The sequence below is a fragment of the Daphnia pulex genome, chromosome 10, assembly GCF_021134715.1.
Source record: "Daphnia pulex isolate KAP4 chromosome 10, ASM2113471v1".
NCBI lineage: Eukaryota > Metazoa > Arthropoda > Branchiopoda > Diplostraca > Daphniidae > Daphnia > Daphnia pulex.
Genome location: NC_060026.1, coordinates 1400133 through 1425827, shown reverse-complemented (window position 1 = coordinate 1425827; position 25695 = coordinate 1400133). Strand labels below are relative to the sequence as shown.

At 40.5% G+C, this 25695-nt stretch overlaps 2 protein-coding genes and 2 long non-coding RNA genes across 11 annotated transcripts; 3 read left to right on the top strand and 1 right to left on the bottom strand.

The window, feature by feature from the left end:
• Positions 1-32: 32 nt before the first annotated feature.
• LOC124204746 lies at positions 33-25633 on the bottom strand. The gene is made up of 22 exons (XR_006879073.1): positions 25105-25633; positions 24386-25030; positions 24159-24307; positions 21628-21865; positions 18238-19243; positions 16443-18169; positions 16244-16368; positions 15576-15697; positions 11287-11322; positions 10613-11130; positions 9388-9587; positions 8833-9277; positions 8626-8757; positions 8155-8215; positions 8000-8083; positions 7825-7891; positions 7232-7465; positions 2540-2751; positions 2292-2396; positions 1883-2020; positions 1731-1825; positions 33-268 (listed from the first exon to the last, which is right to left on the bottom strand). It is a non-coding gene; the product is annotated as an uncharacterized LOC124204746 (long non-coding RNA).
• Positions 13030-15482, top strand: LOC124204742. 2 transcript variants are annotated; one of them, XM_046601882.1, is made up of 2 exons: positions 13030-13199; positions 13261-15482. In XM_046601882.1, the coding sequence occupies exon 2, from the start codon at positions 13332-13334 to the stop codon at positions 15402-15404; it is 2073 nt and encodes a 690-aa protein (XP_046457838.1). In that variant the 5' UTR covers positions 13030-13199; positions 13261-13331; the 3' UTR covers positions 15405-15482. The 2 variants fall into 2 exon arrangements, with proteins under 2 accessions (XP_046457838.1, XP_046457837.1); XM_046601881.1 differs by having other exon boundaries at positions 13033-13199; positions 13274-15482.
• Positions 19149-21611, top strand: LOC124204744 (chymotrypsinogen B-like). Of its 2 annotated transcripts, XM_046601884.1 has the most exons (10): positions 19149-19257; positions 19471-19636; positions 19718-19836; positions 19914-20156; positions 20234-20325; positions 20431-20560; positions 20635-20779; positions 20867-21015; positions 21134-21212; positions 21285-21611. In XM_046601884.1, the coding sequence occupies exons 2-10, from the start codon at positions 19483-19485 to the stop codon at positions 21353-21355; spliced, it is 1182 nt and encodes a 393-aa protein (XP_046457840.1). In that variant the 5' UTR covers positions 19149-19257; positions 19471-19482; the 3' UTR covers positions 21356-21611. The 2 variants fall into 2 exon arrangements, with proteins under 2 accessions (XP_046457840.1, XP_046457839.1); XM_046601883.1 differs by lacking the exon at positions 19149-19257 and having other exon boundaries at positions 19309-19636.
• On the top strand, positions 22262-24854 carry LOC124204747. 6 transcript variants are annotated; one of them, XR_006879075.1, is made up of 4 exons: positions 22272-22324; positions 22394-22579; positions 22656-24321; positions 24395-24854. It is a non-coding gene; the product is annotated as an uncharacterized LOC124204747 (long non-coding RNA). The 6 variants fall into 6 exon arrangements; XR_006879077.1 differs by having other exon boundaries at positions 22394-23425; positions 23481-24321; XR_006879078.1 differs by having other exon boundaries at positions 22394-23613; positions 23683-24321.
• Positions 25634-25695: the final 62 nt, after the last annotated feature.

The following is a 25695-nucleotide window of genomic DNA, read 5'->3' as shown; positions in this document are numbered from 1 at the left end:
ATATGTGACGGACACCTGTATTACTTCTGATGATAATAATAAATTCTCATGTAAAGTAAGTAAAAAAGAATTCTCCTCTCAGTTGTCGACATCATTTTGCTTTACGCGCTAAAATTTAAATGTGTCGCTATAAAAATGATGGGATGATGATGGGATGACGTCAGTGGCCCAGTTGTCACTCTCCCGACGCCAGGTGCCTGGACCATCCTTACAATCAACAGCTACACGAGCCCAAGCTACGAGCTACACCAATAGTCTGAATCTAATTCTAAATAATAATTCAAATTCAATTAAATAAATATATAATATTCTAAACAACTTGGATAAAATCAAATAACCAGCGAGTTCAGCGAGAACAGAAAAAAACAAACAAATAACTTGAACGTTGATATTGATAGATTCTTATTCAATTCAACGTCGACATATTTATCAATGTTCACAGAAAAGGATAAAAAAAAAGTTTCAATCTTATTTTAATAGCAAGGAGAGAGAGCACATCCGTCGCTGTGTGTGTGTACTACTTGTTGATACAAACTATAACATAGTTAGTATAACAATTTTAACAATGGAGTCAGGTGGACACACCAGAGGCGCCAACCCCCCAGCCAAGTCTTGGATACACGGATCTGAATCTAAGCACAAATAACCCCTCACATACACGCACTTCACAAGTTGTTGTCCACATGATACACCGGGCGGTGTATGACATGGACAACATTGTTGGATTCCGGCGGAAACAATGCGCATATGATCACTGAAGGATATTCGACTAGCACCGTACATTGCCAGCTCCCAACTTATATGCAACACATTCTCATTCAACACGACGGAGCAAGGCAATTAACCCAATGACTGCGCAAACAAGGGCACTTTGCACTGTCAGAACAGCACCAGTTTCCCATCATTCCACATTTCATTTGCCTTTTGTGCTGACTGAGGAATATTGGACCGATCCCAATATCGACGAAAACCGTCCCCCAGCCAACCCTCCCGAGTTCCCTCTCCTGCAACAAGTCACGGGGTCCATGTGACGCCACAGTGGCGCCAGAGCGGGTGTATGACCAACCAACAAAGCTCACCAGGGGGTTCGAACCCTGGTCTCCAGGTGCACCACTGCACCTACTCCTAAATGACGCCTTTTCCAATACACCCACTCGTCCCCTTTGTAATATTGTAAAAAGAAAATGTTTTAAATTTTAAATTTCAGTGGGTGATGACCACACAAAATGGAATCCCGTTATCTTGTTGTATCGATGTTTTATGGATAGGCCTACGGGTAAAACTTTGACACACGTCGTGTAAAAAATGTGATTAATCTATCAATTTAAAAAGATGCAACCAAAAAGTCCAAACTGTACTGGTAATAGTCGATGACCGCCGACCCGAATACTGTTCCAGGCAGTTTGTGCAACCAAGACTTTTTCTTTCCCTACTCTTTATTGAATTTCAATTAAAATTCTTTCAGTTTTTCCCTTGAATTCGATCTGTTTGCCCATTGCGTACTTTATTCTGCTGTTAAAATTTTGATGGTCCCATTTCGGCATTTTAAAAAATTAACTCCGCTATTAGATGGCCGCTCGACCCGGATAAATGTTAGTGATTTTTTTGTAATTTATGAAGTGGCAATTAATAAAATTAGAAAATGTAGCTTGATTTAAAGTAACTAATCACAGCAGTCAAAGAATTTTTCCCGGGGCGAGACGAAAATAACAACAACACACTCCACTTACTTGTGTCTGAGTAATTCAAGCAAAGACAATGACTTTACGAGTGTTTCTAATCGTGGATAGTACTTCCGAGTCACCGAGTGCAGTAAATATCGAATCTGCACTAAGAAAAATTAAAAAAAAAAGCAAAAGAAATGTTAGACGAATAAACAAACTTCTAGCACCCCAAGTTGAATGGTTGCGTCCAGGTCGCCCAAATGCGACGAGAAAACTGAAGGACGGAAGGAAATGTTGAAATGTTGGGACGAGCCAGGCCTCGATTGAATCGAAAGATGATTCGATTAGAATTGAACCTACAAAATAAATAGAAAACATCAGTCATGAAAAACACAGAAGAAAGCCAAATTTCGGCATCAACAACTGAATCTATCATCATTCATTCAAGATGATGCACTTGTTTTTAATCGACTGACTGCAACCCTCAAGTCAGACCACTTGACCAGCCAAAGCCGCTATACTATACATGTAGTATATAGTTTGTGTTGCACGACAGTGTAAAAAGTTGTAATGAATGTTCAAGTCAACTGTGCACAACCATTTTGATAGATTACTTCAATACTTAACAGATCAAGTACACCACACGAAAGGGAGTATCCAAACTGTGAGACTGCAGGTACGCAAAGCTTTCCTTTTGTAATTAGACAGCCAGCATCATAATCAACGGCTGCTCTGATGGGAAAAAGAAAAGACATTGATAAAGACATAGCATCTAAATAGTCGGATGATAGATGAAAAAATGCCAGCATGACTATAGTGGTTACATCATACACAATAAGCATTGATCAAAAAGATAAAACCAAAGGTGACAACACCTGATTTGGACCGATTGATTCTTTCTCCTTCATTTAGGGCCTTCTTTTCCTAAAACTAGTTTCATCACAGAGTCGATTTAAACTGCAGCATCAACACTTTTGCAGATAAAGTTGGGTGTGGACTGTAGAGACACTTGACGTTGACGGTCAGACATTTTGTTTTCGACTAGGCGCTGCTGCCAGATAAATGTTTTCAACTTGCAAACGGCCGACTATTTAACAAGCGATCCACGATTCAAGTAGACCAAAATCATGGAGGGGCTTTCCAGATCTAAATCCGGAAAAGGCCTTAAAAATATAAAAAAAATATAGACATGTTTGTCTTCGCACGCCGGATTTACCTGCGTTTGCAGAATTACAAAATTCCCACCCGTTTAGGAGTTATTTAGCTCTAAAGTTTGGATTTTTTGAATTTTGTCAGAAAGTGGGGGGGCTTTGACATCCATTTTCGGAAAAGCGGGGGAGCTAGGGAAAAAACTAATTTTTTAAAAAGGTTTATTGCATACTCAACCACCGAAATCCAAAAGGAATTTCCTTTCCGGATTTTATTGGTTGAGATATGACTGATTTAGTGAAAGGATAATTTAGCTGGTTTCCCTCCCTGGCTTGCAGCCATTTTTTCGTACGGTCCGCTGCGCTCCTAGCGGAAGCCAGAAGAAGGTCTTATATATCGGCCTTCACATTAAACCCATTGCATTTATACAGGCCTTCATATATAGTGAATCCAGATTTCTTATTGGCCGATGTATAAGACCTTCTGCTGGCTTCCGCCAGGAGCGCAGCGGACCGTACGAAAAAATGGCTGCAAGCCAGGGAGGGAAACCAGCTAAATTATCCTTTCACTAAATCAGTCATATCTCAACCAATAAAATCCGGAAAGGAAATTCCTTTTGGATTTCGTTGGTTGAGTATGCAATAAACCTTTTTAAAAAATTAGTTTTTTCCCTAGCTCCCCCGCTTTTCCGAAAATGGATGTCAAAGCCCCCCCACTTTCTGACAAAATTCAAAAAATCCAAACTTTAGAGCTAAATAACTCCTAAACGGGTGGGAATTTTGTAATTCTGCAAACGCAGGTAAATCCGGCGTGCGAAGACAAACATGTCTATATTTTTTTTATATTTTTAAGGCCTTTTCCGGATTTAGATCTGGAAAGCCCCTCCATGATTTTGGTCTACTTGAATCGTGGATCGCTTGTTAAAAAAAGAGTTACTTGAAAAGAGGACTTTAGCAGAGCTATAGAATATTCTATAGCTCAGACTTTAGAAAGAAGATGATCACGAGTCACGAACAAACTAGTTTTGTGGTTGAGGAAGAGAAAGAGAAGAAAAGAAAAAATTAGGTAATGTGCCAATTGGCTAGTCGACATAAACGTCACTCACGAACACGCAGACAAATAATTCAAAACAACACCTGCAATCGGTTTCAGCTGGATTTCAGCGGAGAGATGTGCAATTCTTTAGTGTTTTTGTTTCGTCTCAATCCAGCCCATTTATTAATGATCCCGACAGACGATTTAAAGCCCAGCTGACGAGCTCTGACTGTTGTGCGTTTGCCTCTGTCGAGTCGCCAGGAAAACGAAAAATAAAAGCAACAATAAGCAATGCAAGATAAATACACAACAACGTTTAAACGGAGGCGATTAAATTACTATTACCGATTATGGCCGCTGTGCGACGATGGCGTCGATCAAAAATGATCAAAAATCGGATCGACCAATGGGAAGGCGCGGAGAGTCGGATCGCCAGCGTGAGACTTGATAAATTCGTTTAATACAATGTTAAACATAATCAATCTCGTGTAAATTGATTGAAATATGTGGGCATAAATGTGTTGACGCCAATCAATCATTGTTAAAACATTTTCCTCCAACGGGAAAATGTCTACATGGAATGAAATGGTCCGTTTGACACTTGCAGCTAAAACAAACGGGTCGCTAGTTGATATAAGCAGCACAATCATCGCAACATGTATTACGTCTATCAAAGAGCTATATTCGCTATATTCTATTCGCTATAGCTATATTCGAGAATTCCAAAAAATGGGCAAAACTAAGAAACTTCCACCGGCTCAGTCCGCTACTCCCAGCAAAGTTGCCCAGAAGAATGTTTTTAAGCAGCCAAAACAGCCAAAACAGCCTAATCGCATTGCACTACCAATACCTCGACGACCGCATCACTTGCTGGTGGCCATACGCAAAAATCCGTACATCCCCCTCTTGCCTGCACTAAAGATAAAGACCATGAAGACGGCGCTCATCCAATTCCATCTCCTACACCTGTCTCTGTTGGGGTGGCACGCGTTTTTATGCACCAAAGGGAAAGCGAATCAAACAGCCCAAAACATTGATTCACAAGTACTGTTGAAAGTATTTAAGGATGAAAACGTGAAAGACCCGATCGGATTTTTGCCCATTGCAATGTCTGATTGTGACATACAAAAAGTCATCAACATCAGAAACAATACGGCCCATTTAAATCTCAATTCCATAGATCAGACGGGGATGACTGATCTACCGGCACTGGTACTACTGAATCTCAGCGTCAACCAACCAGCTGTAGCAACCGAAATCAAGAGGATTATCAACGAAATGTCGGCCGGGAACCTCGACGGTCTGGTGACCTTCTCCTTCGCATTTACGCCAGGGTTTAGTTTCGAAAAGGCATTTGGCTTATCACAAATTGTATACGGGGTTATACTGGAGTACCTCGCAGATGCGCTTATGACTCTGTTGTTGTCGAAACTAAATCTGGCCAACATCACTTTTGATGTGTTTGCCAACATGAAGTACATAATGGACCAGGTCAACACCAACCAGGACTACCTCGCCCCTGGAGGCGGCACCAGAGGCGACGCCCAACTCCTCGCGATCGTTTTTGACACTAGAAATGATAATGCACATGATGCGTTCGTTCGTTCAACTACTGATTGGCATCTGCAGTTAGATTCCGTTCACGACATCCTGAACGTAATAAACCATCAAGCAGAAGCAGCAGAGGTCAAGAAGATTATTGATCGTCTCGTCGAATTAGAAGCCGAAGGAGCTACCGTGACTCAAGAAGATTTCACGTTTTTTGAGTAGAGGATTCAAGGCGTTAGAAAACCTATTTTGGCGTAAGGAGAGTGTCCCCTGGCTGAGTATGGATATGGTTATGTTCCGACCAGCTGGGGGGCTCGCATCTTGTCAAAATAGAGTTCGTCATCATTCTTATGCCGACAGAAGATACAGGAGAGGAGATTTCTCAACTTTGAGCGGGACAGTGGTCCAACTGGACCATGGTTATACGTCCAGGATCACTGTCTCCGCTCAAAGTCCCTCGAAAATTGGATAATTAAAGTTAAGCTCCCAGGGTGAAGTGTAACGCAGTAACCCTTTTTTTTCTTTTCTTTTTCCTTTGTTCTTTTTTCAATTTTTTTTGTGTCTCAAGCGTCACGCTGCGTGATTGTACAGAATACATTTCGTAAAATAAAAATACTCTACTTGTTGTCTCATTCATTGCCGATAAAATGTTTTCATGTCATCTGTTTCGACAGCGATCACAGATTTTAGACACTAACAGTTGAACAAACGAATTCAAACTAACTGGGCTGGCTAACCATGCGATAGGATCAAGGTTCGAGTCCCGACTCAGGCAATCTTTTTTTTTAGAAATATTCAAAATTGATTCGTAGGTGTATAGTACTAGACCCTTCGTATCCGGAGATACTAAGAGCAGTTAGTGCCCCCATGCCCCAATACTAGTTAGTAGCCTTTAAGTAGACCTCAACAAATTTTGGGTGAGTTGGAAAAATAACTCGAGTCTATTACAGGAGAGGGGAGATTCTTCTCATTCGATTATTGACAAGCCTCATTCCAAATGTATAAAAAGTTAATGTCACCATACAAACACCCTTTGGCTAATATGACGAGAGAGACAAAAAAAGGGAAATGAAATCGTTGTAGCGGTGCTATAGGTGCTAGAAAGAGCAGATGGTGGAAGGCAAAATAACATGCAACCCATCTTGGAACGCGCCTCAAATGGCTCTAACTTGTGCTACTCGCTAGACAAAGTGTTACGCCGGTGTTACGTCAGTTGAGTGAAGAGAATGGCAAAAAAACCTTCAAGCGTCCAGCACAAAATAACATGCCAACGAAGTACTAAACAAAAACGCAATTTCTCATCATCATGGTAGAGAGAGAAGAATCTAACGTCAAGAACAATAAATTTCAAAAACTCGTGTGGTAAAATAAAAAATGGCGATCGATTTGTTCCGGTTGATTCAAATTAAAAAAAACAAACAAACAGAACGTCAACTCGCAAGACAAACATGCTGACTTGAAAAGCTCATTAGCAGTTTCACTTTGGTGCTGGGACAGTCTGCTGAATAACTGATCGCTCGCTACCGATCCACAATAAATTGATTGCTGATCATCGGCAAATTAATCGACTTTTTTAATTGATTTTGGTTTTTCACAGCAAAACGACTCTGATTTAAAATATTCAAATGGCCCATTCAATTAAACGGCAAAAAATGGCAAGACCAGGACCACCGAAAACGTGGGTGATTTTATAGCGTCGACTATATTACGAAAACAAAGAAATGGCCAGCAACTTTTCGGGGATTTCGCTATAGCGTGTACAGTACTTTTTTATCAGAGCTGCTCTTTCGAACTATATAGTAGATGACTAGAAGTAAAGAAGAACTGCGTCCTACCTTGAAGCAGGAGACTGGGAATTGACGCTCGACACACCGTCGCAGGTGCCCCGCATTCACACAGCAGAAGAAATCCAGGTGGACGCCAAGACAATAAACGAGGGCGAGACGATAGGACATGCTCGTGAATCCTATACATTCACATGCACATGAATGTACACTCGTGAGGGCATGAGAGGGAGGAGAAAGAGTGAGAGTTGGTCCAATATCCGTCCAAACTCCAAACAGGTTGACCTTCAAAGTCCAAACAAAATTTGAAAAAGAAAGGAAAATGACTCGTTAAATGATGATGAAGGAAAACTGTGGGGAGATGACAAATAAATTTAAAAAATCTATATTGTTCTACTGGTGGACAGTTCAGTCAAATCATTCAAGAAATCCATCTGACTTTTGGATGAGAAATAAACTGAAAGGAAACTGAATGCAACGTTATGTACCAGTACAGGGTTGGACCCGCGCAAAGGTCAAGGAATCCGAACTCAGTGCTCATCAGCAAATGAGCTGTTCTCTATAGTCTGAGAAGATCTGGCCACCAGCCACAAGTATAGCAAACAAATAATGAAATAGTACAACACATTAAAACAATGACGTACCTATCGATCGCTCAGGCAGTAGTCCACTGCCGATGATAATACCAGCACAGGCAAAACTAAACGGTATCTCAAGAAAAAACAAAAATAAATCAAATAAAAATACGGTAGTGCCCCAAAGAAGCGAATTCCCTTTTTCAAGAAAAACAAAACGAAACTTTGAGTATGTAGAACTGACCTATTGGACACAATTAGGCTGGACAATGGTTGTTGACAGTTGATGGTTCCGGAAGGGAGGCAGGGTTGCTACCGGCTCTTGATTCTGAGGCCGCGGAGAAGCGGAAAATAATGAATGAGATATTCATAAATGCAATCGTCCTCCTCTTGTCATACATTGGTTATACAATCGCCACCATCGCCACCACATCCGCCAAGTCGACCGTCGACGTCACCACTAGAAATGATCCCGTGTAAAAGACAAACAAGAGCTGTGCATGAAAATTCAAAATTGGCATTTCACACGATCGAATATTCGGCGAAACGACCAAAATGGCCCAGTGGGGTAGAACGATCAGAAAAGAAATAGAGAGTCTGTGCCATCAGAAAGAGATGTCCTCACAGTTGGACACATTCGGCTCAGATCTGATCGAATAACTCGAATCAATTGCAAAATGAAAATCAACGACTTTTCGCTAATTCAATAATTGCACAACTGTGAAAGAGAAAAAGGGTTGGCATAACGAACATTGTGTTCTTGTTAAGAAAATAAATATGTCAAGAGCGTAGATTAGAGTAAAGACCTCATAGCTGTATCATGAATATACGTAAGAAAGAAAATAGATAACAAATGAAAGAGCAACTTACCCTACTATTGTTGGCCGTGTAGTGTAACTCGTGTTGACGCTTCCACTGCAACGACTCATTTAAGACGTCCTGCCCCACCGTTCTTCGCTTTTATCCGGAGATTAGAGGACGTTTTGTAATGCCATCACTTTACTGAAAAAGAAAACAAAGAAAAAATAAAATATTTTTCAAAACTGATTCATGCCCTTATTTGGTGGAAAACCAAACCTGAATTTATTGCTAATGCAAAGTGTCACACAGAGGGCAAGGAAGTCGATTCTTCTTACGTCGGCCAGTGAATTCTCAGGATTCCCCGCGATGTCGAATTGCGACTTTTTTCGCTGTTGGATCTCAACCTTCACCGTGAACAGAATGCAAATGACTTGGTGGCTCTCAGTCTGTACTTTCAATTCGGAGGTTGATTGGGTGTCGCCTTCGTGTTGTTGAAATTTGCCGTTTTGTTCAAGTGGGATTTTTGTTTTCATCTTTCTGTTGAAGGTCGTAGTGTTTACTTTTCAATTTTCGTTCAAACACAAAACACGTTCGGATCTCAACTCGATCAATTATCACCAACATGTCTCGATAACTTCATTTTTTAATCCAATCCAAAAGATGGCAGCGTAATTGGCCGTGAATCGCCATTTGATTCCAGAAAGGGTATGACAGCTGCCAACTGAATGAACAGAAAAACAAATTATCAAATGGAAAATTTAACTATCAGCTATCTATAACAAACTATAAGAACATTGTGTTCTTGTTCGGCGCCACTAATTCTATTTTTACCTTTCTTTCTCACGAATCCATCACCAAACATGGTAGCTCACTTTGACACTAGGTCCAGGTCATGAGTCAGTTCACCGGAATTCAAAAGGGATTGTATAGGCCGCAAAATGTGGGGCTGCCAGTTTCGAGGCGGAAGTCGATCCCGATTGAATTGCAGGCGTCAGTTGAGAGGCAACGGGCTGTTTTGTTTTTGATGGAATCTGTAGAACAAAAAAAAAAACAATGTTTAATTGCAATAAAAGGTTAGACCATGATGGTGGATGCCCATCTACAGACTTAATTATTGCAAAACCCTACAAAAGTTTGATAGAGCTACAGCACAATAATAGTACTGCACAAGTTTTGAAAATTGCCAGAACAAGCTCACGTCTGGAGCATGTTGCAAATGAAAGCTATGCAAGTCATGCCAGTCGTAAGCAGCAAATCAATCAGAAAGCAGTAGCAGCCTACAAAACCTATTGATGAATCCGAGACTGCTGCCGTCTGATAACAGCAAAAGTAGAACTTGCAAATCTTGTTGTTGATGTTGATCGAGTCTGCACACCAAGGGAAAGAAACACAAAAGTTGACCACATTGCCAATAAAGTAAGGAGAAAACATAAATTAAGAGAACAGCATCCTACACGAGATGTGCTTGTCCATATATTGCTGTGCACAAATTCATCAATCAAAAGTATGGATCAGGAACTCTCATCAATCACACTGTTATTATATTTGTGAATTATTTACCTTCTAAACAACTTCAAGTGCCTTGTGTTAACTATTAAGTAATTCTATTCTATCAAGAAAAGACACGAGACACATGACGAGACGAGAACTGACGAGACAGCTGACGAGTTTCATTTCCCGTGCGGCCATTAGCGCCGTTGCCAGATGAAATTTTATTCCCACTCGGCACATCTTCCCGCCCAAATTCAAAACAAAAATCGATGCAGGCAATCCGTAAAAACGACAAAAATGCAAACGAATAAGCCAAATAAACATCTCATTAGATAGAAATAGATAAAAGAATAAATCTATGAGAACCTAAATAGCTGAGCATTGCAATATTGCATTGACTGCATGATATGTTTTTTGGTTTATTTTTAAAACATGCCATTATCGGCTCACTCATTAGTGATGCTAAAAGCACACGTCGATTAAAAAAATACACACAATTTGCATTTTAAAGTTTTAACAATTTCAAATTTTGGCGGTTAATTAATGAAAGGAGGAGAGACAGTACCTGAAAGTGTCGTCGACGATGCAACTCCGAGTCCGCCTCTGTGGGTTCTTCTGAATATTCTCATCCGAATTGGCGGATGATTTTTTCTGAAAAGTCAACGTCGTCTGCTGGCCGGAACTGGTGACTTTGACGCTCGTCCTCCGCTTGGTCCGCACGCTGACTTCCGGCGTTGAAACGGCAACAATATTCGGCTGCTGTTGGACTGATGCAACAGCACTGATGGCCACAACTCCGGGTTGAGCCGGGACAAATTCAGCTGGTTCTTCCGGCTGGATTAATGGCTCAACTAACGGCTGGATTGGCGGATGGACTACGGGTGCTGATACCTCTTCTTTCGGTTTTGTCGTTTCTTCCGCTTTTTCTTCCGGCCGGCTGGAATAGGTAGATTAAGATTTGATCGCACCAATTGTTATCAGCAGTGGCCCAGTTGTCACTCTCCCGACGCCGGTGCCTGGACCATAATTGGAATCAACAGCTACCACCAGCCAAGCTACGAGCTACACCATAAGCGTCTGATTCTAAACAATTAGGATAAAATCAAATAACAATTAAAATGAGTTCTTTAAATTAAAAAAAAAAACAAAACAAATTTAATTTCGAGAGTTCTTGCAACTTGTCGGCTTTTTATTCGATCGTTAAATCGGTTAAATCTTTATTGAATTTAATAAGATCACCTGATTGTGCTAGCGTTTCGAGCGTGATCGCGAAACCTGATAAACGAAAGAGAAAAACTAGGAAAGTTTAAATAAAAAATTAAACTTCAATTAAACTAAATAAACATCACAGTTTACAGAAAAGAAACAGAAAAAAAATTTCAATATTATTTAAATATCAAGGAGAGAGCACATCCGTCGCTGTGTGTGTGTACTACTTGTTGATACAAACTATAACATAGTTAGTATAACAATTTTAACAATGGAGTTGAGTGGACACACTGGGGTCGCTACTTCCCCAGCCAAGTCGGGATACACGGATCTGAATCTAGCACAAATAACCCCTCACATACACGCAGTTCACAAGTTGTTGCCCACATGATACGGCGGTGTATGACATGGACAACATTGTTGGATTCCAGCGGAAACAATGCGCATATGATCACTGAAGGATATTCGACTAGCCCGTATAGAGCGCAGCACCAACTTATATGCAACACATTCTCATTCAACACGACGGAGCAAGGCAATTAACCCAATGACTGCGCAAACAAGGGCACTTTGCACTGTCAGAACAGCACCAGTTTCCCATCATTCCACATTTCATTTGCCTTTTGTGCTGACTGAGGAATATTGGACCGATCCCAATATCGACGAAAACCGTCCCCCAGCCAACCCTCCCGAGTTCCCTCTCCTGCAACAAGTCACGGGGTCCATGTGACGCCACAGTGGCGCCATAGCGAGTGTATAACCAACCAACAATAGCTCACCAGGGGGTTCGAACCACGGTCTCCAGGTGCACCACTGCACCTACTCCTAAATGACGCCTTTTCCAATACACCCAATCGAACCCTTGATGTAATTGGAAATGTAGATGGTTTTTGATTTCAGTGTATGATCACTAGACATGAAATTTCGATACAAATTATCTTTTAACACACGTCGCAAAAGAAATGCGATAAATGAAAAAAAGATGCGCATGAAAGGCCCAAACTGTTCCGCCGATCCGGATCAGTTTCTGACAGTTTATTAATTTCGTGCGCTATTTCTTCTTTCATTTCCCTTGAATTCGATTTGTTTATCCCTTTACTTTATTCTGTTGTTAAAATTTTGATGGGCCAATTCCGGCATAAAAAAAATAATAAACTCCGTCATTAAATGGACCAGATAAAATTACTTATCGAACATGACTTTATAGTAGTAATATAGTAATAACACATTCATCAGTTTCCAATGGATAACAACAAGTCTAAGATGGGCTGTATGCTTACGTCACAACAACTGACGTCTGTGGCGAGTGACGTCAGTACGCGCGTGGATCTGCCCTCTTATACAAAACATTTTGTGAATGAATAAAAATGAATAATGCAGCTGAGCTTATTCAATTTACGTCAAGACATAACCAATTTTTAACTTTCCTTTGCGCCAGCGTGGAACGTCCATCAATTGCCCTTTCAGCTCATTACTTTACACAAATATGACGACGGGAATGAAAAATTGACGTGGGTGGTGTAGATGGTCGGCCCCGACCGAGCTAGACGGTGAAGAGCCGGCGACCCTCTCGGAAACAAGAGTCTCATATTCAATGGCCAATTTTTCAAATCAAAAGGTGGTGAATTTTAACTTTCCTGGCTAATAATGCATAGAATGATTACGTAATATTACTATGTCAAGCTCAAGCATTCCTACGTGCGTCAATGGAATATCCCTGAGGGCAGAGGACGAGCGAAAAAGCCGCTTCTATCCTACTCTTACCAACACTATACTAATATGTTAAAATGTCAGCTGTTTGGGTGTGGCAAGTCACCTGAGAAATTAATATCTATAGTGTAACTAACTAACTAAGGTGTGTTTTTTTTTCACTTCTAGTTGTAAATCAAATTTCTTTACATTAAGACACAAGGCAGTCGCCACTTTTACTACTCTGTCAAAAGGTAAATCAAATCATTACTAATTTCTGTTGTTTCATCACTTAAATCCGATTATTTGTTGGAGTCATTCCATATAGGAATTTAAGAATAACCAGAAATAAAAACAAATCAACTATGTCATAACAAGGCGAAGAAATGTCGCGTTTTGGTTCATTGCACCAGGCCAAGGGGGGAATTTTCACTTCGATTTTCACTGAACAGTTGCTGTACGTACAACACGTTGATAAAGAAAAAAACACGGCCAGTACAATCTCCGAGCAGTCCCTTCACGAATATTTCCTAGGAGACAGCCAAATATTTTCAGACTCTCGTTTTGCAGAGTACTTGAGAAATCCTAAAGCAAATGTCGACATTCTGAAATCATCTTTGCAAGATGAGATAGTTGTAATCGCGCTGGTCTACACCAATCCACTTCCAGCAACCCCTAAAACGGCTGTCACCATTCACGCTTTCGTCGTTTTCTGGACTGAGAACTTGAAGACGCAGAATGGGATGTGGTATTCCATGGAAAAAAACGGGCAGTACATAGTTCTGCAGCAATCGCCAAACATGGAAGACGTCATGGAGAAATTATATGACCCCGAAGAGAAGAAACTTGTCAAAAGACTTGGGCCGGTGGAACGAGAAAGTTTTGCTAGAGGCAATGGAAAGGAACTCGAATATTTAATACGAGCCATTTGGAAAACCAATCAGCTAACTACCAAATATAACCTTCTATCTTCAAACTGCCAAAACTTTGCTGAATTTGTCTTTAAAGAGGCAAGTCTTGGGAGAATGAAGTGGTCGACGTGGATTAGTGCTTTCGTCGACCAAATTGGATTGAGTAATAAGAAAAGCCAAACCGAAATCGAAGCGGATACACTCAAATACCATGGAAGAAAAGACACAAAATTTGTCTATTACAAAGCCATGGCAGAGGGAAGGAGACAGGACTTTGAAGACCTTGCCGGTAATTTGACGAGCGAATCTTTAAACAGCGTCGATTCCCAAGGCTACACGTTACTCGAATGGGCTACCGTTTTCTCCACGTCCGATTGGCCAATCGACCAGTTCTTGAAGGAAAAAGGCGCCAAAATTCAAACAGACGACGAAAGATTATTTCGGCGCAATGTGTTTTTCATCGCCCTGCAATATCTTCCTTCGAATAAAGAATCTCGGTACTTGTCATTTGACGGGATTAATATTCACGGCGTGAACCAAACAGGCGACACGGCAATGCACTTGGCTTTGAACGGAGAAAAATGGGACGTGGCCGACAGAATTCTTGATCAATTTCCAGATTATGACGTCAACGCAAGCAATTCTTTGGGGTACACACCGCTTCATCTAGCTGTTCACCCTAAATGTAAAATGGTCTTGATCAAAAAGATTTTAGCTCGAACCAATTCGGAAAACGTCAACGCACAAAAAGTAAACGGATGGACTGCTCTTCATGATGCAATTGATAACCAGTCAGAAATTGCCGTAAAAGAACTGCTCAAACGAGATGACGTGGACGTGAACCTCAAAAACAACAACAACGGAATAGCACTACATTTCGCTTGTTTGTGGAAGAATATTCCAGTTGAAATGTTCAGAGTAATTATAACCGACGTCAACGCACAAGAAAAAGATGGATGGACTGCTCTTGAATTTGCAATTAGGTCCGAGTCAGAAATTGCCGTAAAAGAAATGATCAAACGCAAGGACGTGGACGTGAACCTCAAAAACAACTACAACCATACAGCACTACATTACGCTTTTTTGTGGAAGAATATGCCAATTGAATTGTTCACAAAAATATTAGAAAAATCGACAGACATCAACGCCCAAGACGAAAATGGAAATACCGCTCTTCACTTGGCAATTGCATTAGAAAACAGAACTGCGGTGGAGGAACTGCTCAAACGAGATGACGTGGACGTGAATCTCAAAAACAACCAAAATCTAACGGCACTCCTTTCGGCTTTTGTGTGGGTGGATATTCCAATTGATTTTTTCAGAGTAATTCTTGAAAAATCAACCAATGTCAACGCCCAAGAAGTAGACGGAAACACTGCTCTTCATCTTGCTGTTATGTACAAGTCCGCAACTGCGCTAAAGGAACTGCTCAAATGCAAAGAAATTGACTTTAATCTAAACAATAACAAAAACCAAACAGCACGCTTTTTGGCTTCTTTGTGGGAAGATATGCCAATTGATTTGTTAACTATCCTTCTAGAGAAATAAGCCGATGTCTGTTAAAGAATTACTTGTACCGAACCATTGTAGTATAAGAAAAATAAACGAGCTCGATTTAAACTTGTACCACCGATTTATGTGTTGGAATAACATTTTGTTAGAAATGTAATTTGAATAATCCACTTTAAATAATGTGAGGTCAGGTAAAGTTGTGTGTACCTGAATCTAATCCACAGAGACGGTGAGGGTTGTTTAATCCGTCAACTCTTCAGATTTCCGACAACACATGTCCGTTTCGTATGGCTGGTGATCAAACAGGTCCCACGGTCAATGGAGGCATCCTTGAAAAAGAAAGAAAAGTTTAATGTAGCATAATAAAGTTAAATTGAATTTACTCTAATTTTGTGACAAATTAAGTGACGGGGATTCATCTATGTTCAATGGAAATCGGGGTTTCATACAAGCAACTTTTGAAGAAAAACATATAAATCGTTGTGATTTGTGCGCATCACAATCAAGACATCACCAATTTGATAATAAAAAAAAACACTTCAGCACAGCCAAACTACACGTTACACAATTACAGTGTCCACAAGGAGACCTCAACCTCGAGAATGCGTGTAACGATCCCTTACCACCCAACTACTCTTAGACACATAATTTAACTAGAACAGTAGTCGACAGGTTAACTGCTCAAGTCTATACAACGCTCGACTGTCCTGATTGTTGGCAATACCATCAAATTCAATTCTACACAACCGACACTTGTTGAAATTAATTATCAGGGATTAGATATTCTGCCATCGAGTAGTAGGGGCCGAACTCATTAGATAGATCTAAAAGTAAAAACTTCTTAGCAGAGGAAAAACGAAATAACAATGCCTCACGCTTTCGGCTGACAGCTTTACCACTGTGGCAAGAAACAACGGACCATGTAGTGCGTTCCACTTAATCCTCACGAAAAGGTCCATTACTACTTCCGGTTGTTGTTGCGCTCTAATAGTTCCACATCCTAAAAGAAACAAAACTGATTGAAGATTTAAACACATCTCAACTCATTAAAAGAACAGAATTTGGTTTTCATACCATGTAGATGTTGCACAAATATGTTAGAAAAGGAGCAAACAAACACACAGGATTTCCAGCAGAGGTGGACCACGGTTTAAATTTCCACTCAGATTTAGCCACAAAATGCCAGATGATGTCGTATAGAGTTTCCAGGAAGGATCTTGTTTAGCCCAAGCAAAAACGAACAAAAAATAAAAAAATTAAGAGACCTCATGTCAAATTAAACATTACAACAATACAGAATTGTGGATGATACTTCACCAGAAAATGAAATAATATGCAGGGTTGATCCATCTTTCAAGAAACTGACTTGACACTGTGTTGTTACCGAGCAGGATCAATTCGACTTTCTTTTCCGTCAGGTATTTTGAAAGCCAGCTATTTAAAAACTCAAATATTAATTGATGTAATCTTGATGAATTGAGATTTCTGTTTGTATTGCCAACACATTTCCCGCGTGTTGCCTACCCATCAGAATTGGTTCGTCAGCCCAGACTATAAGAATGACTATTTCTTTCAAAGACGTGCAACATTTTGTCTACCATCAAGTCGAATGAAAGCCAATATGTAAAATATAACTACAGCTCTAATTTCATTGCACATTCCACCATTTTCTCCTACTTCTGGCTGATAACTCAACATGGCGGGAAAATTAACGATGAGTCACGCACCTTTGTTCATTCCATACCTTTAAATAACGAAGCAAAACTAAAACTGGATGGCTGCAATCATTCAGGAAACGCCTTTAATAGTTTAATATAGTCCAGCACAAAAACAAAATTCTAAATAACTGACGGAATAAAGAAACAAGAAACTATTTCGGTGTCACAGAGACGACGACACCACGACACTGTGGAACAACCGTACAGGCAGAGGCTCAGGGACCAACTGAAAATTAGCCCCGCCCCCGCCGGCCTAGTTTTTCTCAAGAAAAGGGGAGGGGTTCGAAAAGTGGCGGCCATCTTGAATTTCATTTCATCACCCCACCTCCTCCCACGGCCCATTGTCTCGTGTCGCACCAATTTTGGCGCGTGATTTGAAAAAAGTGGACGGTATGGGATCGATACAATATGCATTTCTCTTCCGTCATAGCGTGATTGGTAATATATCATGTCCTTTGATTAACGCCATTTTCTATAAATCGACTCGGACTGGACAGAAGTGGACAAAATGTCGGTATTGAATATGACGTAATGGCACACGTCATGCTTGTTGCTACGGGCCGATGGAGTAGAGGATGATGGGATCATTGTGCTGGTTGGTTGAGACTTGACTTTTCATCTCTTTTGCTGGATGTCATTCTCAATCAGAATCCAATTATAATCAATTCAACGAATTAATTTACTGGAGAGTGGAGACGAGATAAAGAAATGTGATGACAGCTAGAAACATTGATTGAAGCATGTGATAATGCTCGGGCTTCCCCAAAAATGACTAAATCAGGTTTTCTTATCAACTCTATTCGCAAAGACTAGAAGAAAACTGCATTATGTGGAAAAGGGCACATCAGCACATTCACTCCTACAACCGTATCAGTCTTATTAACAAGCAGTTATTGAAATCAAACTGATCCTTACCCTCTTACGTCACGAGATCTATTTTTCTCATGAGGGAAGTGTCGGAGCAAGAATAAATAGGAGCCCTGCCAACAATAACATGTGAGGAAACATCTCCGACCTCCAACACCTTTGTTCGAGTACTCCTCAGCATGTGCTACGTTAGATTGGTAAAAAGGCCCAACTTCACTGTAAGAAATGATACAAATAAATTAGTAAACGACAAAGACTAAACTTTTGGCTTTGTTTCACTCAACAGAAAGTTATGACAACCCCTTGGACGTTACGAATAAAATTTCCATTAGATTTGTTTTAGTTGTCAACTCCTTGTACTGTTGATGTTAGTGGCTCTCCACGGTCTCGAAAATGTCTCTTATAATCAATTCTACATTCCCAATAATAAAATGTTGCCATAAAAGTATTCCCAACTCCTGGTCCAACGCCATAATAAAAATTAGAAAAAGAAACGAAATGAAATGGAGAGCAAAAGACGTTGGAGAATAAATCAACAAATATTGAAGAATAATCATAAAATATTTCAAGGTGAAGTGAACTGCACTTTGGTAGGTACATGCACGCACAAGAAAACTGCAAAGGGCGTTGACTCATCCTGCAACGAAACTAAAACTTTTCTTAGTGCTTGAAGTGGATCATTGCGTGTCATTTGTCATTACATACCAGAAAAATCTTTCGCCACACGTCAAAACTGGTTTTCTCTATACAAAAAGATAAATGTGAGACAAATGCAGAAAACATGATGTTGGATGCAATGACAATTCAGGCTGTAATGGATAATGTATCGAATGTCAGATGCACAACGACGCGTAACCGCTGGATGGCCCAGGTTTCTTTAATAGTTGAATGATGTGCACCAGTGTAGACAAGGGTCGGTTGGACAGCATATCTATACACATCGGTCTATACATGGTGTCCGTTTAGCCGGAATAACCGGAGTTATTGAGGACCCGTGCTGCTGTTGCTTACTCTTATGTATTCCGTCTGTGTCCTCGCCAATAATTTACCAATTCCCGACATCTGGTCCGATTGATTTGTCTCCTCCCTTTTTCCAAGTGCGGTTATTGCTCGATTCATCGCAGCATACACGCTTATTAAATATGGACGGCGAATCTTCTAATAAGGGTTTGGTGCTTCATCATCAGTGTCCCGAGTCCCAGCAGCAGCAGCCGGCCAATATAAAAAGGAAAGTCATCTCACGAAAGCAAATCATTGACTTGTTCGTTGAAGTTGGACGTATCTAGTCATCTGCGAGAATCAAGGTATATAGTAAAACAATTATTATAATCATTTCATTCAATTAAAAACACACACACTATTGAATTCCAGTCATTTGTATAACTTAAGTACTAAACTCTACTAGCATTTAGTTTTCAATTTCAAACGCTATAAACACACAAGCATTTTCGAATTCTGACTATGACTAAATATGATGCGTACAATTATAAAATGTTTTTACGTATAACTTGCATCAGATTCAGGATTAAATGTCGGGCCATCGACTAGTTTATTCATCCCCCGTTCTCTTCTTCTTCTCTGCGCTCGTGACTCTACTGCTGAGTTACTGCTGCATCAGCCCGGCGTCCAGTTTCGCCTTTCATCCTCGCGTCTCCCGCACAGACGATGCCATCATCATCGATTGTAATGAAACACAACCGAACACAACTTCACAATATAACTTCTTTTCCATCTTTAATTGACGAGTCAATTGTTTGATTGCAGTTATCAATGTCGAATTTGCTCCGTCTTACTACAGCCAGCCACTGTACGGCAGCAAAGTTGCCAAGCCGGGATTCGCCCAGCAGCAACCATTCTTCGATCCTTACACGACGATTTACACAGTAATAGTTTTTTTCAATAATTTTGTTGTTAATTTGTCAATTGGATTAAACGAATGTTTTCTCTGTGTCACCTGCAGCAACAGCGACCCAGTGGATGGTCCTATTCATACGGATATCCTAGTCCTAATAGTCGTCCTACTAATCCTCCACCCAAAACACCGTCCGATGTCGAATACGAAGAATTCTTCAACAGTCTGCTGGCCGTCAAACAAATGCGCAAGTGCGGCAGGGGACCGGCCGCCATGCCCACAACAAGGGCCTTGATAACCGAAAGGGTCGCAGGCGGAATTGATGCCAATAAAGGCGCGTGGCCTTTCATGGTGAGTTTTTGACTTTTGTCAATTAGAAATATGCCACTAGACATTTTGAAACATCTTGAAATCAATTGGAAATTCAGGTAGCCCTGAAAAATAGCGACGGTTCCATATTTTGCACCGGAACTTTGTTGAGTGACACCAAAGTCCTACTGGCGGCCCAATGTCTGGAAAAGTAAATTCATTCACGGCATTTATGATACATTCACAATTTCACATCAGTTGGTTAATAAAGTCAACGTTTTTAATCTCTTTCATTTGTCTCGTGCTGCGTGTCAAGAATGTCTCTGTTTGAGATGAATGGTGTGACCTTATTGTTTGGGATGCATTTCTCGAATCTAACGGACGTCCAAATGACTAGGAGAATCGGCAGAGTTATGCTGCACTACGGATACAACGCCTTGACCTACGTAAGTTGCCAAACAACACGACGACAAAAGTTTCATTTTGACGTTTGTTTAAAGTTGATTTGAATTTGGATTAGGCCAACGATATCGCCATCGTATCACTGGACGCACCCGTGGATTTATCCAGGACTGTCGCTCCCGTTTGTCTGCCAACGGCCAGTACCGACCCCGACCAATTCGTCGACCAACCTGCCGTGATTTTGGGATGGGGACGAGCCCCTGGTAACATAGCGAAACATCACCAGCAACTCACTGGTCCATTATCTGATGAATTATTTCTTTAATTGTTCAATTCATCTTTAATAATAGGCGCAGCATTGCAAAATGGAGAATTGCAACAAGCCAAGGTTTCCATCATGTCCAATTTCGACTGCAAGGCAATCGAGACCCCTGGCAAATACGTGACGGACAACACTCTCTGTATTACTTCGACTTTTGGTAATAGATACACGTGTCTGGTAAGTTATTAACGACTAAATTATATCGCACCTGTATATACCCACCCATATAGTTCCATTTTCTAGACTTGAGACGACTTGGTAATATTAACAGATAGATGTGGTTTATAACTTTTAGATTGACGTCGGCGGTCCAGTCGTCACTTTACCATCGCCAGGGGCCTGGACCATAGTCGGAATCAACAGCTACACCAAGGGTAAGTGCATTATATAGTCATATTATATAGGAAATAGACGGGCGGATTTTAATTGTTTTCTTATATCGACAGATTGCGCTACCAACGGCCTGAAAACCCGAGTGGCTGCGTTCAGGGCCTGGATTGACACACACATAAAATAAAAGTGTAAACCGGCCAATCGGAAATTGGCCCAAGACGACGAACAACACGGAACGACACGATTCTGAAATTCTAGCCATTTTTTTTCTAGTTTTACAATTTGTTGAATTCGTTTTTAGTTGAGTGATAATATTGATGATTATTTAAAACCCTAAAAGAATTCTGAAATGTATCAACACTACCCCAAAGTCTAGCAAATTCTCTCTATATAAAATAAAAATCCTTTCGCGACAATACGGGTCCTACAATAAGAAAGAAACTTTGGGTAACTGACCTGTTATGGACATGACATTTTATATAAGCTGGGCAAAGGTCCTTGACAGTTTCCAGGTGATGGGTTCCGGAAGGGAAAATGTTGCCGCGCCTGATCGCGAATCACGTGTGGAGAAGCTGATGACTGTGGCTCAGTAGAAGCTCAGAGAGAAGAGGAAAACAGCATAGCTGATGAAATTCAATCGTCCTCTTGCACGGTCGGTCATATCTGCCAAGTTGACCGTCGACGTCACCCAACACTAGAAAATTAGAAATGAAAATCAGATAAATTCAAACGTAATTTGCTAATGCCAAAAATACACGTGGATTTTAAAATATTGTAAATGGTTGGTAAAAAAACAAACAAGATGCACTCAGAATTCTACACAACTATCAAAATATTCCCACAACATTTTAAAGCCATTTTTTTTTACTTTGTGTTTTATGTAAAAACTGGGAAAAACAATGGAATATGATGGATTACAATTGATCACAATTTTGTCCCAGGTGGCAGTGCAGTGTGGTGTGTAGTACCAAAGCGGAACAGCCGCTTCGAGTTTACTCTCGACTGAACCCTTTTTTTTAAAGTGAAAGTTGTCTCTGCGCTATAACCTTCTAAAATCGGGTATACCCTTCGTCGTTTCTACTGATGCACCATTTTACCACAGAGGCGAATGCCGATAAGTTTACCTTTTATCTCCTCTCCCACCTCATTCAAGGTAAATCAAATCATTGTCTTTTTCTGTTATTCCACTCTAATCGCAGTATATTATACCGTAATTCCATAGGAATATAAAAGGTTGATCTTTGATTTGATGGTTTTTGGAATGTCAAAATGCGGTTCATCGGACCTCGCCATGGGGGAAAATTTCACCAAACAATTGCTGTACGTACAGCACGTCGATAAGGAAAAGGACTCAACCAGTATAATATCAGAGCAATCCCTCCGAGAATATTTGTTGGTAAACCACAAGGTATATTCCGAATCTAATTTTGCAGAGTACTTGAAGAATCCTGTAGCAAATGTCGACATTCTGAAATCATATTTAGAACATAAAATCATCAATGTCCAAGTTTACTCCAATCCTCTCCGAGAATCTCTCAAATCGCCCGTCGCGATTCACGCTTTCGTCGTTTTCCAAACGAGTAACAGTAACTGGAATACGAATGAAGAGATGTGGTATTCCATCGAAAAAAAAAACGGGCAGTACATAGTTCTGCAACAATCACCATTTGAAGAGGACGTCACACAGAAATTATACGACGCTGAAAAGAAGGAACCTGTCAGAAGACTTTGGCCAGTCATACCAAAAAAAAGTGCTAGGGGCAATTATAAGGCCCTTGAATATTTATTGCGAGCCATTTGGGAAACCAATCAGCTAACTACAAAATATCATCTTCTGTTTGCGAATTGCCACAATTTCGCAACTTTTGTATTCGAAAAATCAAACGACGGAGGGGAAAAGTGGTCGACGCCGATAAGTGCTTTCATCGACTCACCGAATTGGATTGAGAAATAAGAAAATCAAGTCCATCAGCCCAGCGGAATTAGTTAAATACAACTGGATTGAAAAAGACGCCAAATTCGACTATTACAAAGCTATGTTAGAGGGAAGGTGGGAATACTTTAAAGACCTTGCCGGTAATTTGACAAGCGAATCTTTGAACAGCGTCGACTCCCAAGGCTACACATTACTCGAATGGGCCACCGTTTTCTCCACACCCAATTGGCCAATCGACCAGTTTTTAATGGAAAAAGGCGCCAAAATTCAAACAGACGAAGGAACGTTTCGTCGGAATGTTTTTTTCATCGCCCTGCAGTATTTTCCTTCAACTAAAGAGTTGAAAAGCAAATCTTACCTCTTGTCATTTAAGGGCATTGATATTCATGGCGTGAACACAACGGGCGACACGGCAATGCACTTGGCTTTGTATGGAGAAAAATGGAACGTTGCCAAAAAGATTCTCAAGGAATTTCCAAATTATGACGTCAACGTCACCAATTCTTGTGGGCATCTTCCATTTTATCTAGCTGTAAAATTTAAATGTAAAAGGGTTTTGCTAAAAACGATTCTAGATAGAACCAATCCGGAAAATCTCAAGAAACCCATCGAACCCTATGGAGAAGAACCCTGCTCTTCACGTCGCAATCAAGGACAAGTCCACAACTATAGTAGTGGAATTGCTCAAACACAAGGACGTGGACGCGAACTTAAAAGATGTTAACAACTACACAGCACTACATCCTCCCACAAAGATGCTGTTAGGTAGTAGATTAATTAATGAAGGTGCATTTACCCGCATTTTTTACCGGCCAAACCATCCCAAGTACAGGCAACGCAGAGGCAAAAATTACTATCGTGAATAAATCCAGTTTGTTGATGGCACCGATCAACATGGTGGGAGCATACAAGGACCGGTTTTTTTTTAGGAAACAGTGATTTAAATCTGTTGAATACCAAGTTGTATTCATCGAGGAAATAACCTGGAAAAAACCCATGCAAACCAGTCGCCCTAGCCAAAAAAAAAAAAAAAAAAAGAAAAAGGTCTTACATTTCTATTATCGACGTGCGTGATATCCCGAAGCTACTCACGCTCAAGACATCTGATGCAGTTTCATCCGTATAAAAGGATCCACTTCGACTCGAGATTCAAACCAAGAAACATCAGTTGATCTGTGTGTTCCATCTCCTTCCTACAGTCTGCAAAATAAAATGTAAGATCATTTTAAACGACTTTCAGTTTGTTTGTTGTACAGTAAAACATGATATGTTTTGAACCTTTGATAGGATGAATGTCTTGTCAATTTTCCTGCTCATGGCTGCCGTGTCTCTGACAACCGTGTCCGCTCGATTCTGGAATGTAGGCGACAACGGATTGGTTCGCTGGGACTACAATTGTCATTTTGTTGGCAATGTCATCGACAACAAGCCCAGCTCTGGCGAGCAATGCGGTGGCATCTGCATCGCCAACTCTCAATGCACCCACTTTACTCACGCGGGCGGTTACTGTTACCTGAAGAGACACACCGGCCCTTGGAGAGAAACCGATGAAACTGCAAACACTTGCGGTTTCATCCCCGGCCGAAGCGCGCAGAACGAACGAAAATGAACGCAATCGTCACGAATTTCGGCTACGACAAACGACTGAAAAAAAAGGAAATTATAATACCGTTTAAAATATTTGATCAATAGCTGAAAATAAAGCATCTTCTGCATGACATTGGCAAATACATTCTGGTTAGCTCAATCTTTGCTTTTTTTTCTAATTGTAATTGCGTGACAAATAATCTTCTCGTGGCAAAATGCTTGAATTAATTATCATTCGAACGCCTGTTCGGAGAGTACCGAAAAGAAGCTCCAACTTCCTCAATAGTTCCTGTACCGCCCTCTTACCGGAATAGCTAGCAATTTAAATGATCAAAACTAAAACAAAACAAATAAAGACACGCTTGTACACGTTCACCGGCTAGTATTTTTAATTAAACAGAGATATTTACCAGATGTTGAACTGTGATCCACTGCTTCGACTCCCATGTAGACTGGAGGTGGCAGAGTACTTCATCCGTCACAGAGTCACACTATACTTGAACAGCTTAGACTTTGTGTTATTGTATTTGTACTAAGTGGTGGGTAACTTAGGACTGGTAGATAACGACAGAAAAAATGTTCTTCAAGAAGTCGCTCCCTTTTCAACATGGAGAGGTTGAATATTCAATGAAGTTGGAACAAATTCACTCCCTGAATTAATGTAATCTGATAATCCTGGGCTGTTTGAAACATTTGCTTGACTTGACTGCTTTGTACCACATGTAGAGAATAAGGACAAATAAGGACACAGACACTATTCACAAATCGAGAAATAAAAGAAAACTTTACGTTGGCGGAGTTATTTCCAAAAGCTCACTATAATCGGACAATGTCAAATAATGTGTGTTCTCGAATGAAATTCAATGTCGAAACTTTTATACATCAACACGTTAAGTTTGGTTTTTGGCAGCCCCACTGCCTCTGTTTGGCAGCTTCAGTTCGGCGTGATTACGGAGCAGACGAACTTTTATGACATTTGGGAAAGCTCTGCTGCCAAATTT